Source organism: Bufo bufo, chromosome 7 (genome assembly GCF_905171765.1).
Source record: "Bufo bufo chromosome 7, aBufBuf1.1, whole genome shotgun sequence".
Lineage (NCBI taxonomy): Eukaryota > Metazoa > Chordata > Amphibia > Anura > Bufonidae > Bufo > Bufo bufo.
The window spans coordinates 36,872,412-36,886,231 of NC_053395.1; the positions used below are offsets into that span (position 1 = coordinate 36,872,412).

The following is a 13,820-nucleotide window of genomic DNA, read 5'->3' on the forward strand; positions in this document are numbered from 1 at the left end:
TTTCATCCTTTATTCATTTATATATTTTTTTTCCTTCTAGTTAAAATTCTACAGAAACGTCACATTATGAAGGAGAATAAGGTACCCTATGTGACCCGGGAACGAGATGTGATGTCACGATTAGATCACCCGTTCTTCGTCAAACTATACTTCACATTTCAAGATGTTGAAAAACTATGTATCCTTTAAAACTATGAAATCTGATGCTTAAACGTGCAAAGCAGCCACGGTTTTTCTATTTTTCTTTTTTTTTTTTAACCCCTTCCTGTAAAATGATATACCGTACCATTTTTTTCCTTATTGTGATGGTCGAACTGCACTAGAATGCAATGGAGAGTCCGTGGATGACGCAGGCAAAGGAGCTGTGGCCACTGTTAGCAGTGGGTGAAGGGTACAATACACAGGGAGTGGCCGGACCTGTAAAGGAAAGATTACTTACCTGCTTCCCGGCGCTGGCTCACCACCTCTTCTCCTCCAGGCCTGCGATTCTCCGCTGGGGCTCCCCAATGTCAACATCCGGTTTGGCATGGTCGCAGCTAATCACTGGCTGCAGCGGTGGCCGGATCCCCTTGTGACATGATGGCAAGGGGTTCCAGTCTCCGCCCCGGCCAGTGAAGAGGAAGGAGCGCTGGATCCGAGTGGGCTGGGAAGAAAAGTGTAAAATTTTTATTAGGGTACTTTCACACTAGCGTTATTCTTTTCCGGCGCGAAGTTCCGTCCTAGGAGCTCAATACAGGAAAATAACTGATCAGGCATATCCCCATGCATTCTGAATGGAGAGCAATCTGTTCAGGACGTCTTCAGTTCAGTCTTTTTGACTTTTCAGGATGGAGATAAAACCGCAGCATGCTGCGGTATTATCTCCGTCCAAAATTCCAGAACACATGCCAGACCCGGCATCTTTTCCCATTGAAATGCATTAATGCCGGATCCGGCCCAAAGTGTTCCGGCAAAACGGATCCGGCATTGCGGTGTGCGCATGCACAGACCACAAAAAATGTAAAAAAAATAAATGCCGGATCCGTTTTTCTCATGCTCATGCGTAGTGCACTCTCCTTAACTTCGGGGGCCCCGTTATGGAGATAGGAGCAGGTCCCAAAGGTGGGGACACCCATTCATCGGACACATATCCTAGCAATATGGATACATTTTTTAATCAATACCAATTGCAAAGTTACTTTATTTTTCATTTTAGAGGTATTGGCACAATTTATAAATGGTTATGGAGGGGAATATGACTTGTCCTGGGGAAACCTTACGAAGTGAAAAAAAAAAACAACCAAAAAAATTTAAAAAACATGATATGAATACTTGCTGCAGCCAAGAAGTGAATGGCCGTGGCTGTCACATGATGAATAACGCATCCAAGGCAAAATCTGAGTCGTGCTCCTATTACTATATGAAATAAAACCAAACGCGCTCTGACAGCCATTCCACTGTTCGCTCTCACTACCTAGGGCTTCACCCAAAGCGATGTGCGATCAGGAAGAAAATAAATTCCAGGCTTCGTCATAGTTACTCCTTAACAATGGCTGCAGACTTTGGCCTCAGTTATGCCAAGAATGGCGAACTACTGAAGTACATAAGGAAGATCGGCTCATTCGATGAAACCTGCACAAGGTTTTACTCCGCTGAAACTGTGTGCGCTTTAGAATACCTACACGAGAAGGGAATTATTCACAGGTGAGATCCTAAAAGGGTTAAAATCTTTTGGTTTAGTGGATTTTTGACACTTTGGATGGCTGCTGCAGGTGTCGCAGGATCTCCAGCCACGTGCCGTGCATGGGGACTTCCAGATTTGTTTGTCTCTCCCCCCGCTAGGGGGAAATTGGATTTTCCAGACACGGTGCATGGGTGATGTAGTGACCTTTTCTGCAAGATGCTTGAACTTTACCATTTCAGCTGTAAGAAGATTTGTCCTGAGCAGCCGAGAGGGCATAATGCAGGGTTTGTAAATCCTTCCCATGCCAGTTTTATCCCTGTGTCCTAACCCTTCATAAGTCCAGCATTATTTAACCCTCCCCCAATTCGCCCAGCAGTCGCATGAAAACTGTAAAAAAAAAACAGGAATTGTCACCTTTTTTTAATTGTAGATTTTTGGATTTATATCTGAAGTAAATCTAGGGGGGGGGGGCCCAAGGACATTTTTAACTCATTAGTGGCATCACTAATATTTAGGCTTTTTAGGGGTTCCACCTCTGCACCTATCCTTAGAATGTGCCAGAGGGTTCACTGCGCATGCACGACCGCTCTCCATTCATTTCTATAGGATCGCCGGCTCGGCTATTTCCATAAGCTCCATAGAACTGAATGGAGGGCAGCCATGCATGTGCCCTCTGGCACTTTGCAGGCTCCATTTTAAGTATAGGTGCAGGTCCCAGAGGTGGGACCCGCACCTATCAAACATTGGGAGCATATCCTAGCGATATTCCCACAATGTCCAAGATGGCAATAATCCATTAAGGACCAGTTACATTTTTCCCTCTCTGTGTTCCAGTGGTCATAACTTTTTATTTCTTTTTTTCAGTTTAGCTATATGAGATCTTGAAATTTGCGCTATGGGGGAAAGGTGAAAAAACAGCAAATTTAACATTATTTTATTAGATAAATTTTTATGTTCACTGTGTGGTATAAATAACATGATGGCTTTATTCTGTGCGTCAGTACGATTTACGATGATAATTTTATTATTATTATTTTTTTAATATTTTTTTTTCTCCTATACTGCAGGCTGTCGGCATCCCCATTTCCCCATCTCCCCATCTCTTCCTTTATGCTGGCCGAGATCACAGCCAGCTGAAGGGGGAGGGCTTCTGTAACTCTTCATATCTCAGGCTGGCAATCTAAGCTTTAAAACATGACTAGAATCACTGCATTATCTCCTCTACATGAAGAAATATAGCTGTTAGCAACTGAAAGTGATAGCAGGCTTCAGCCGCCTTCACTCCCGACCCAATGTCCATCACTCCCGATGTAGAGGAGATAATGCTGTGACTGGTGTTAGCTTTTAAAGAAGACCAGGCCCATATTGCTACTTTCTACCCAGCCCAATATATGATGAGTTGGTGACTGGTGAAGGGCCAACCCCTGGGACCTCCACAGCTCCGGAGACTGAAGGGGCTATAGCACTGATGCAACACCTGGCTGGCTTGGTGGGGGTCCCAGAGGTCATTGACTGATTATAAAGTAATGGCTTACCCTAGCAATATAATAATACCTTTTTAATCTGGACATGCACATAAGTTGAAAGTAAAACCTGCTGATCCGCCATCAGTCTTATACGTTTGGGGGCCTTTTGTCTTTCACCAGCAGATGTCTGTGGTGGGGTGAGGTCAGACTGATGAGGCATGTTGGATTTCAATGCCTGATCGTTTTGTCAGAGGCTTATGAGAATCCTTAGTGAGGCCTCATTCACACATACGTGGATTTTCACGGACCACAGTCCTGCTGAGTGCACAAGTGTTCCGTGAAAATCCACGTATGTGTGAATGAGGCCTAATTGTGGAATAATGTTATTTGTTTCAGAGACCTGAAGCCAGAAAACATTTTGCTTAGTGAAGACATGCACATTCAAATCACAGACTTTGGGACAGCGAAGGTGTTATCATCTGATAGCCGGCAAGGTATGTAATCCGATCACAGTGCAGCATCGGCAGGCAGGCTGCCTGTCCTCAATCCTAGGAGTCAGAATCATGCAGTTCAACATAAAAATGTCTAAAAGCTACTTTTTTCATAGGATGAGATCATTACTGACGATCTCATCCTACCTGATCCCATCCAATTGATCATTGCCCTAAGGCTCCATTCACACGTCCGTGGTGTGTTGCGGACCCTCAACACACCCGCCCGGCACCCCTTTAGAAATGTCTATTCTTGTCCGCAGCTGCGGACAAGAATAGGACATGTTCTATCTTTTGTGGAGCTGCGGACCCGAAGATCGGGGGCGCGCTCCGCAATTGCGGCTGTAGACCGCACACTGTGTGCTGCCCGCATCCATTCCGTCCCCAAAGAGAATGAATGGGTCCGCACCCGTTCCGCAAAATTGCGGACGTGTGAATGGAGCCTAATGCTGAGTCATATCCACAGCTGCGTTTACAATTCTTCAGGTTTCACAGCTGAAATCTCTCAGCCCTCCTTGCTGATTCAGTGTCTGCACAGGCTGTAGAAAATTCTGGCTGACCCGGCGTTATAGGAAGACCTGATGTGCTTCATAGGGGTGTGTCCGGCACCAAACTTGTTGACGGTTTCCAGTGAAAATCAGCAGAACTGTGAATGCCGCTCTGGAGTGCTATAAAGTTTCAACTCAAGATCGATTATTAATAGTTTTTTACAAAGTCGTTGTTGTATTTTATGTGAATCAAACAATATATAAAGTTTCAAACTGTTATAATTTTTGCTTCTCTATAGCACGGGCAAATTCATTTGTCGGAACAGCACAGTACGTGTCTCCTGAGCTTCTTACAGAAAAATCTGCATGTAAAAGGCAAGTCTAATGGTTATTCACAGCTGATTTCCTGTTATGAGCTTGTGAAACATTTCACACAGTCCTTTATGGAAATTGACACTGAAAATCGTCAAGAATCTCAGCAGTCTTCCTCCCAAGTCTTTTTAGAGCATTTCTTTTTCTTTTCTTTTTTTCTGTATAGAAAACCATGGTTGACTGCACTTTTCTACTTGGGCATACCACACAAAAAAAATCATACACTGTGCGGTATACATTTTTTATTTTTTTAAGTCAATGAGTGACGTATGACATTGTATGAAGTGTCATAGATTGGAGGTGAATGTTGAGATATTCTTCTGATGTATACCTCCAACAGAAGCTTAAAGGGGTTATCCCACTTTGCCTTTTCATACTTACCTGCTGCCAGCGCGCCGTTCACTTCCTGGATTCTGGCTGGGGGCGTGCTTTATCTTGATTGAAGTCTTCTCCCGGCCGGGCCGCACGCTGGACTGAACGCGCATGCGCCATGGTGACTTATTCCTGGCCAGTGTAGTACAGAGCCGGCGTGCGCGGCTCTGTACTATTCTCGCCGGGAAGAAGTCGCCATCGCGGCGGCGTGCGCATTCAGGACAGTGAGCAGCCCGGCCGGGCGAAAATAAGGAGTCTTCTGCGCAAGCGCGGCCACCGGGATTCTGGAGAAGAGCGGTGGCTGTAACCAGGGGAGACCAAATGACAGCAATGAGGTAAGTGGGGATGAATTTTATCCTAAACGGTGGGAATTTGTTAATCAAATATATTTACAAAAATGATCACTGTCAAATCATTAACAGATTTAAGAGTGATCATTATGATGGGATAACCCCTTTAAGCTGGACATGACAACCTTTATGGGTGGCTGCACATGGCGCGGATTACGCACATTATCTCTTTACGGATTTACATGCGGAAAAACTGCAGCATAATACAGTACCAGCAAAGTGCATGAGATTAGACAAATCTCATAAATGCATTTTTTTTTTTTCATGCGGAAATTGACCTGCTGTGCAGATTTAGAAATCCGCAGCATGTCAGTTGTTTTCACGTTTTGTTTTTTGTGTGCAGATTTACCCTTCTCAAGGATGAGATCTGCGGAAATTCTGCATCAAATCCACACCAAAAACTGCAAGTAACACATGGTTTTTGGCGCGGAAACTCATAGAAATCCGAACAGATTTTCTGTTTTGAAATCTGCACTTGTGGGAAAGGTACCCTGAGGGGGTCGTTCCATTGCAACAACTTGTCCCCTACTCTCAGGCTTAGGGGATAGGTGTCTGATCAGCGCAGGTCCCACCGCTGGGGGCCCCTACCGATCACGAGAATGAGGTTGAATGGAGCGGCTGTATTGGGATCCCAGGCAGTTTCATAGAAGAGAATGGAGTGGCGGATACGCCTGCCTGCCGCTCCATTCAAACAAGGGCGTACAGGCCCCTGTTCTCATGAGCGATGGGGTCCCCAGTGATCTGACAACCCTTTTAAGGTGGACATACAGATAACTGTTTGACTGCAGCGATCTCCACCTACCTGACACCCCCCCCCCATGAGCATATATCGCGGAGTGTCCGAACAATAACAGCTGATGGTGAGTATCGCAGGTGTGAAACCTAACACAAAAACCAATACGTGTCCAGCAGACGAGGAGTCCTCTTACCTGAGAACAGCAACGTTTTCCAGTAATATCACAGAGATCAGTAACTGGCCACAACAGTCACACGCTTAGATGGCAGTAAACTGGCAGGACTTGATTAAACTGATGCTATTTGTTTTATTATTTTAACAGTCTCCTTGCCTTTTTAGGAAGAAAATTTAGATACTGGACAACCCCCCTTTAAGTGTACACACTGGGTTGATTCACTGATAGTCATATCATGCTTGTCCTTCCGAGGTTTAATTCTACTGGAGAGTACGAAACGTGCGGTTTAGAAATATACATGAATGTTTGAATTCCTGTTACATTTCATGTTAAAGCTTCCTGCCCTTCGGATTATGGAGGATGTAAAGCATGGAAGTTGTAGCCACAGGAGGATGTGCACTAAAGTAACAGAGCTAACTGTAGAGAGGGAGACCCCTGGTGGTCACCATTGTACTTGCATTGTGTTATAAAACTGTGTTCATACTTATTTGTAGTTACCTTATTATTGAATTCATTACATTTTTAAGGTTTTCCCCATGGATGATGATAAGCATTTTACTTCATCTTCAGAAAAAAATAGTTAATAAAGATGTTTTTCAGGAGCATAACACGGATGTTTGACTCTTCGTCACCCTTTGTCACTGTCTCAAGCAGACAGAATCAGAATTAATATTTTCTTTTTTCCTTTTTTCAGTTCGGACCTTTGGGCGTTTGGTTGCATTATCTATCAGTTAGTAGCCGGATTACCACCTTTCAGAGCCGGGTAAGATTGACGCTTAGTGTGGGTGAAGAAGGGCGTTATATTTGTGCAGAATCACAGTTTATGATTGGCGGTGTTTTGTCTCTTGCAGCAATGAATACCTTATATTTCAGAAGATAATAAAGCTGGAATACGACTTCCCAGAAAAGTTCTTCCCTAGAGCTAAAGATCTTGTAGAAAAACTTCTGGTATGTTCTTTAATTCTTCTCAAAAAATGTGAAAAAAAGAAATAAAATAAAAGTTTCTTTATGTATGCAGATGTAGCAGGGCTGTGTTTGCCGAGTGGCACAGCTCAACATGATGTTTCCTGGGGTTTCCCATGTGTTAAAACTGGGAAGTCAAACTCAGGAGGCCCTCCAGCTGTTGCAAAACTACAAGTTCCATCATGCCCGGACAGCCTACTGCTATCAGGGCATGCAGTGAGTGGTAGTTCTGCAACAGCTGGAGGGTCACCAATTTGACCCCATGTTTAACCATAGTGTATTATAATTATGTAAGTCTATTACAGTACATGTAATTATGTTCAGACAGTCAACCATAGCAGTATTAACTCACCTAATGTGTCTGTTGCCGGAATGAAGGCATAAAACGAAGGCATAAAACGACGTGAACCCACCCTCAGGCCTCATGCACACGACCGTATGTATTTTGCAGTCCGTCCGTGTGCATTCCGTATTTTGCAGAACGGAACAGCTGACCCTTAATAGAGCAGTACTATCCTTGTCCGTAATGCGGACAATAATAGGACATGTTAATTTAAATTTTTTTGCGGAATGGAAATACGGAAACAGAATTTTTTTTTTTTTGCGGACCCATTGAAATGAATGGTTCCATATACGGTCCTCAAAAAAAAAATATAAAAAAATGGAATGGACACGGAAAGAACATACGTTCGTGCGCATGAGGCCTCAATGACAAATTCAGCTCTTCAGCATCCGCCTATAAAAGAATTTGCGAGGATGTCCTGCTTTTCTAATATAGAGTCGTATGGATTTATGACTTACTGTTTGAAGCCTTTCCGTATTCATCTTCACAGTGATGGTTGTATGAATATACAGTCTTTTAGTCCTGACCCAAGTCACCTCTTAAATGAAGTCTTATCGGCTTCTGTTGAAGTAAATTTTGAGAGCTTTGTTTTTCCCCCCATTAGGTTCTAGACCCTACTAAACGATTAGGCTGTGAGGAGATGGGAGGATATGGTCCCCTTAAGGCTCATTCATTCTTTGATGGCATCACGTGGCAAGATCTGCATCTTCAGACTCCTCCAAAACTCACAGCCTACTTGCCTGCAATGGCCGAAGACGATGAAGAGTTTTATGGAAATGTAAGTTATTTCAGGTTTTAAAAGCTCTATCTGGAAATCCCTGGCGCTCAGGTAATTTTGCTTCTGGATCATAGTGAAAGCGGAGCACCAGAAGCCGTCCTCATTTGCACACATGGCCTACTCTCCCACCGAGAATGGGGACTTGCCACCTCTTGCTTTTACTGATGCTAGGTGGCCCGTAGGTTGGACCCCACCTGCCATACTTTTATTACCCGTCTAAATTGACAGGACGTAAAAGTTGGGGGAAAAAAAGTAGTGAGACAAGCTCCATATCCCATCTCGATGCTAATTAGTCAGGGCTATCTGCAGTTCACTCCTGTATATTGCTAGTAGCAAATTCTGCTGCTTATTGTGTTTTTTTTGTTGTTAGTTTTTTGCCCGATTACATACTTGCATAATTAATAAAAACAGAGGTTACTTCAAGTTCAGAGCTGCATAAATCTAAACTTACTGAGCAGAACAGCAGCCACCTACACACGGTACCGCCATAAAGTTATAATAATTAGATTTTGTCACCTGATCAGCCAGTCTCTTAGGATAGGGCACAAAAAACCTGACGGCATGCAGCCGCTGCATATTTTAGATTTTTCTAAAGCTGCAGTATGATTTTGCTGGAAATTCCACTAAAATCTTGCTACCACTTCCCAATTTAAAAACTGCAGCGGTTTGCGAAGACTGTATGGGACTACCCATGTGGACTTTTTACGTGAGTGCCCATATTTTCAAGCAGAGACTAGCCAGCCAGCAGCCGAGGATCAGGAGGAATTTTTTTCTTTCATTATTATTATAATTTTAATAACCGATTCCACCCCTTTTTGTAAGAATTTGTTTCTCGCCCATATTCCTTGGGGGACACAGGAAACCATGGGTATAGCTCTGCTCCCTAGGAGGCGTGACACTAAGCGAAAGCTGTAAGCCCCTCCTCCATCAGCTATACCCTTCAGCCTGGAGAAGAGACTGCCAGTTTTTGCTTAGTGTCCAAGGAGGCAAGACACCCCCTGCTTATGCAGGGTTGTTATCCTATGATTTTTATTTTTACGTATTTGTTGTTTTTAACTCGGTTTTTTTCTACCTACAGGGACAACAGAGGCGCATTAGACCCCTCTGTTTCTCCCGGGGTTGAGTTGCGACAGTGCCGGTAATTCCGCACTGCCGCCTCCCCCACAGAAGACAAGGTGGACCAGGGCAGCCTCGCTCCCCTGCGTCCCGCCAGCTCAGGGTCGCCCGCACGCCAAGTCCCTCCCCCGGCTTCCTGCCACCGCGGTGCCAGGAGCTGAAGGGGCGACCCCCGCTGGATGGACTGAGGGCGAACGAAGACAGCGTATGGTGAGAGTGGCTGCTCCAGCCTCCCCTTCCTCCCTCCCACCGCTGCTACCAACTTGGCCACTGTTACATGGCCACTGCTACAATCCCGGACAACCCCCCCCCCCCGCCCCCCCCCCCCCCCCCCCCCCCCCCCCCCCCCCCGCATATCGGGACGTTACCGGGCTTAGTTGGAGGGCAGTTTATCTGGGCAAGTCCTAGAACGCTGCCTTACAGGGGACGGCTGCAGACTTGCAAGCCGTCTGCTACATCTAGGCGCGGTGGGTGCCGTTTTCCTGGCATGAACGGCGCCATGTCATGGCCGGCACTTCAACATCCTTGGGGGTTAAAATCATTTTGCCGCGCGCGCGCGGCTCTGCTTCGGCTTCAGCGCGGCAGAGGGGGGGCGGAGCTTCCTTACACATTCAGCTCCGTGCTGCTGCGCTCCGCTACTTCCGGGTTCATCTCTCTGCCGTGCGATCCTGAAGCCATTCAGCTCCGTGCCGCTGCCTCTCCTCCACAGCCTCCTCAGTCTGTTCCCCATTACAGCTGCCGCTTGTATCTCCGGGTCTGGTAGGACTGTTTAACCCCCACCGTGCCACAGTACTGTTGCTTGGTTCTCACTTTTAAGTGCAACATCTTTCCACCATGTCAGACCCTTCTGCAGCCGCCAAGCCATGGTACCATGCCTGTACTGCTTGTAGGGAACCCTTTCCCCGGGGGCAGTCTGATCCGCACTGTACTGCATGCCGAGCTCCACCGCAGCCTCAGTCGCCCGCTGTGTCGCTCCCTGCTTCCTCTGACCCGCCTGACTGGGCTAGATCCCTGTCCCAGGCCGTGGAAAGCCTCACTCATGTCGTGGGCCGCCTAATAGACAGGCCACCTACCCCGCAGGACGCCACTCTGACTGTCGCGCCCTCCGGGTCCACTGCTTCTGCCGCTGCAGCGGGTTCACCCTCTCCTAGTGACCCCTCCCGAGCTAGGCACTCTCAGAAGCGTATTAGAGTAGAGCGAGCCTCCTCCTCGGATGCCTCCCTCTCCCCGCCACGCGTGCGCACCCAGACGAGCCTCTCCTCTCCAAAGGATTCGCTCTCTGAAGGTGAATTGGCGGCTTCAGATTTGGAAATGGACTCGGCCCTGCCGTCCAAGCTAGCCTCAGCGATGGGTCAACTCATCTCTGATATACGTGACACCTTTAAGGTGCAGGATGACCCCCCTAGCTCGGACGCAGCTAGCGTCTCCTTTATCAGACCCAGGCAGGCCTCAAAAGTCTTTCCAATCCACTCTGATTTCTCCTCCGTGGTGTCTAAGGCTTGGGCTCGCCCGGACGCCCGTTTTGTCAACCCAAAGAAGCTGGACATTTGCTATCCTTTTCCAGCCGATGTCGTGGCCACATGGTCTTCCCCACCCAAGGTGGACCCCCCTGTGGCCCGGCTGTCAAAGAACACGGCCATCCCTGTTCCCGACGGGTCCTCTCTTCAGTCAGCGGAGGACCGTCGCATGGAGACCCTGTCCAAGGGCATTTTTGCTGCCTCCGGTTCTGCCCTCAGACCGGTTTTTGCCTCTGCTTGGGCAGGGAAAGCAATCTCTGCTTGGGGTACACAGCTGGAACAGGAGTTGGACTCGGACATCCCCATCCAGGACCTACGTTCCTTGGCCCAGCTTATTATTCGGGCCGGGAATTTTGTCTGTGAGGCCTCCCTTGATGCGGGAGCCCTTATTGCACGCTCCTCCGCCCTGGCAGTTGCCGTCAGGAGGGAGCTCTGGCTGAAGGTCTGGAAAGCGGACGCTGCCTCCAAACGTTCCTTGGCGGGGGCTACCGTTTGCGGGTTCCCGCCTTTTCGGGGTCCGCTTAGACGAACTTATTTCAGAGGCCACGGGTGGTAAAAGCACCCATCTTCCTCAACCCCAAGCCAGGGGCGCCCCCCGCGGACGCCCTGGTGCGTCTCGTTTTCGGTCCTCCCGCAGGGCCTCTGGGGCTCCCACCACAGCTGCCGCTTCGGCTCCTCCCCAGGACAAGCGTAGGAAGCCGTTTTTTCGGGCGCAGCCCTCCTGGCGCAAGCCGCAGGCTGCCCGCACACCCGCAGCAAAACAGTCCTCTGCCTGAAGGCGCGCCCCCACCCACCCGGGTGGGGGGCCGGCTCCTCCTTTTCAAGGACGTCTGGATGGCTCACGTCTCGGACGCCTGGGCCCTCGAAATTGTGTCCTCCGGATACAAAATCGAATTTGCATCCTTCCCTCCGGATCGGTTCTTTCGCTCCCGCCCCACGCGAGACCCGAAAGACGCGGCTGCGTTCTCCGCGGCCGTTCAAGCCTTACTGGACAGGGGGGTGATTACCCCCGTTCCTCTAGAGGAAAGATTCCAAGGGTTCTACTCGAACCTCTTTGTAGTTCCCAAGAAGGGAGGTTCGGTGCGGCCCATTTTGGACCTCAAAAAGCTCAACCGTTTTCTCCTCCTTCGACGGTTTCGGATGGAGTCCCTCCGCTCCGCGGTGGCTTCCCTGGAGCAGGGAGATTTCATGTCTTCCATCGATATACAGGATGCCTACCTCCATGTTCCGGTAGCCCAGTGTCACCATCGCTTCCTTCGATTCGCCGTGGGGGACCTCCACTTCCAATTTGTCGCCCTTCCCTTTGGACTGGCAACAGCCCCCCGGGTGTTCACCAAGGTCCTGGCCCCGGTTTTAGCCTTACTCCGTTCCAGGGGTGTTTTTCTGCTACCGTACTTGGACGATATCCTCATCAAGGCTCCGTCCCTTTCTCAAGCGGTTGCCAGCGTGGATCTCACTCTAGAGACTCTGGCGAGGTTCGGTTGGGTCATCAACTTCCCCAAGTCCTCCCTTCCCCCCTCCAGACAACTCGTCTTCCTGGGGATGCTTTTAGACACGGGAGCGGCGGAGGTACGTCTTCCCTCGGAAAAACGTCTGATCCTCCGTGGGGCGGTTCGGGGTCTCCTTCTCCACCGTCGACCGTCCTTCCGCTTCTGCATGCGGGTACTGGGGCAGATGGTTGCCTGTTTCGAGGCGATCCCATTTGCGCAGTTTCACTCCCGCCCTCTCCAACGGGCGATCCTCTCCTCCTGGGACAAATCGCCGCAGTCTCTGGATCATCCCTTCCATCTTTCGCCTCCGGTGCGGTCATCTCTCCGCTGGTGGTTACAGTCCCCTCTTCTGGGCAGGTCCTTTCTGCCACTCAACTGGTTGGTGGTTACAACCGATGCCAGTCTCTCGGGCTGGGGAGGCGTGTTTCCTCCCCGATCCGTCCAGGGCATTTGGTCTCCATCGGAGTCCAAACTCTCGATCAATGTCCTGGAACTGAGAGCGGCCCTTCTGTCTCTACGACACTGGACTCATCTGCTGAAGGGTCATCCAGTTCGTGTACAATCAGACAACGCCACGGCCGTGGCGTACATAAACCACCAGGGGGGCACTCGCAGCGCTGCAGCGATGCGGGAGGTCACCAGCATTCTCCGTTGGGCGGAAGCCCACGTCCCGGCCCTATCTGCAATTTTTATTCCAGGGGTGGACAATTGGGCGGCGGACTTCCTCAGTCGCACCACCGTCGACCCCGGCGAGTGGTCTCTTCACCCGGAGGTATTCGAGGCCATTTGCCTTCGTTGGGGCATTCCGGACGTGGACCTCATGGCCTCAAAATTCAATCACAAGGTCCCCGCCTATCTGTCCAGGGCCAGGGATCCGGGAGCTTGCGGAGCCGACGCCCTCGTTCTTCCTTGGCGAGGCTTCGCGCGCCCATACATATTCCCTCCCATCCCTCTCCTACCCAAGGTCCTTCGGAAGATCGCGGCGGAAGGCGTCTCGGTGATTCTGGTCGCTCCGGACTGGCCCCGCCGGTCTTGGTATGCCGACCTCATGCTGCTCCTGGCAGACGCGCCCTGGCCACTGCCCGCCAGGGAAGATCTTCTCTCTCAGGGACCGATCTTCCACCCGCGTTTAGGGTCCCTACGTTTGACGGCGTGGTTGTTGAGACCACCATCCTGACACGTAGGGGCTTTTCTGCGGACGTCGTCCGCACCATGATCCGCGCACGTAAGCCGTCCTCTTCTAGGATCTATTATAGGACCTGGAGGACTTTTTTGGGGTTCTGTGCCGATCTGGGGATTCCTCCGCTCCGCTTTTCTCTCCCCACCGTTTTGTCCTTCCTGCAGAGCGGACTGGCCCAAGGTCTAGGCCTTAGTTCTTTGAAGGGTCAGGTATCTGCGCTGTCCATTTTGTTTCAGCGCCCTCTGGCCCCCCTTGGTCCTGTCAAGACCTTCCTTCAGGGCGTGACTCACGCGGTTCCCCCGTATCGCCCTCCGGTACCG

The 13,820-nt window shown here is 49.4% G+C and overlaps 1 protein-coding gene across 1 annotated transcript in view; it reads left to right on the forward strand.

Annotated features, from left to right (window-relative positions):
- Nucleotides 1–13,820, forward strand: part of PDPK1 (3-phosphoinositide dependent protein kinase 1) — a 50,267-nt gene that overhangs the window by 26,865 nt on the left and 9,582 nt on the right. The window contains exons 4-10 of the mRNA XM_040439364.1: nucleotides 41–178; nucleotides 1,539–1,683; nucleotides 3,526–3,623; nucleotides 4,408–4,483; nucleotides 6,808–6,876; nucleotides 6,965–7,061; nucleotides 8,024–8,197. Coding sequence (XP_040295298.1) covers nucleotides 41–178; nucleotides 1,539–1,683; nucleotides 3,526–3,623; nucleotides 4,408–4,483; nucleotides 6,808–6,876; nucleotides 6,965–7,061; nucleotides 8,024–8,197 — 797 coding nt within the window. The remainder of the gene's footprint in view (nucleotides 1–40; nucleotides 179–1,538; nucleotides 1,684–3,525; nucleotides 3,624–4,407; nucleotides 4,484–6,807; nucleotides 6,877–6,964; nucleotides 7,062–8,023; nucleotides 8,198–13,820) is intronic.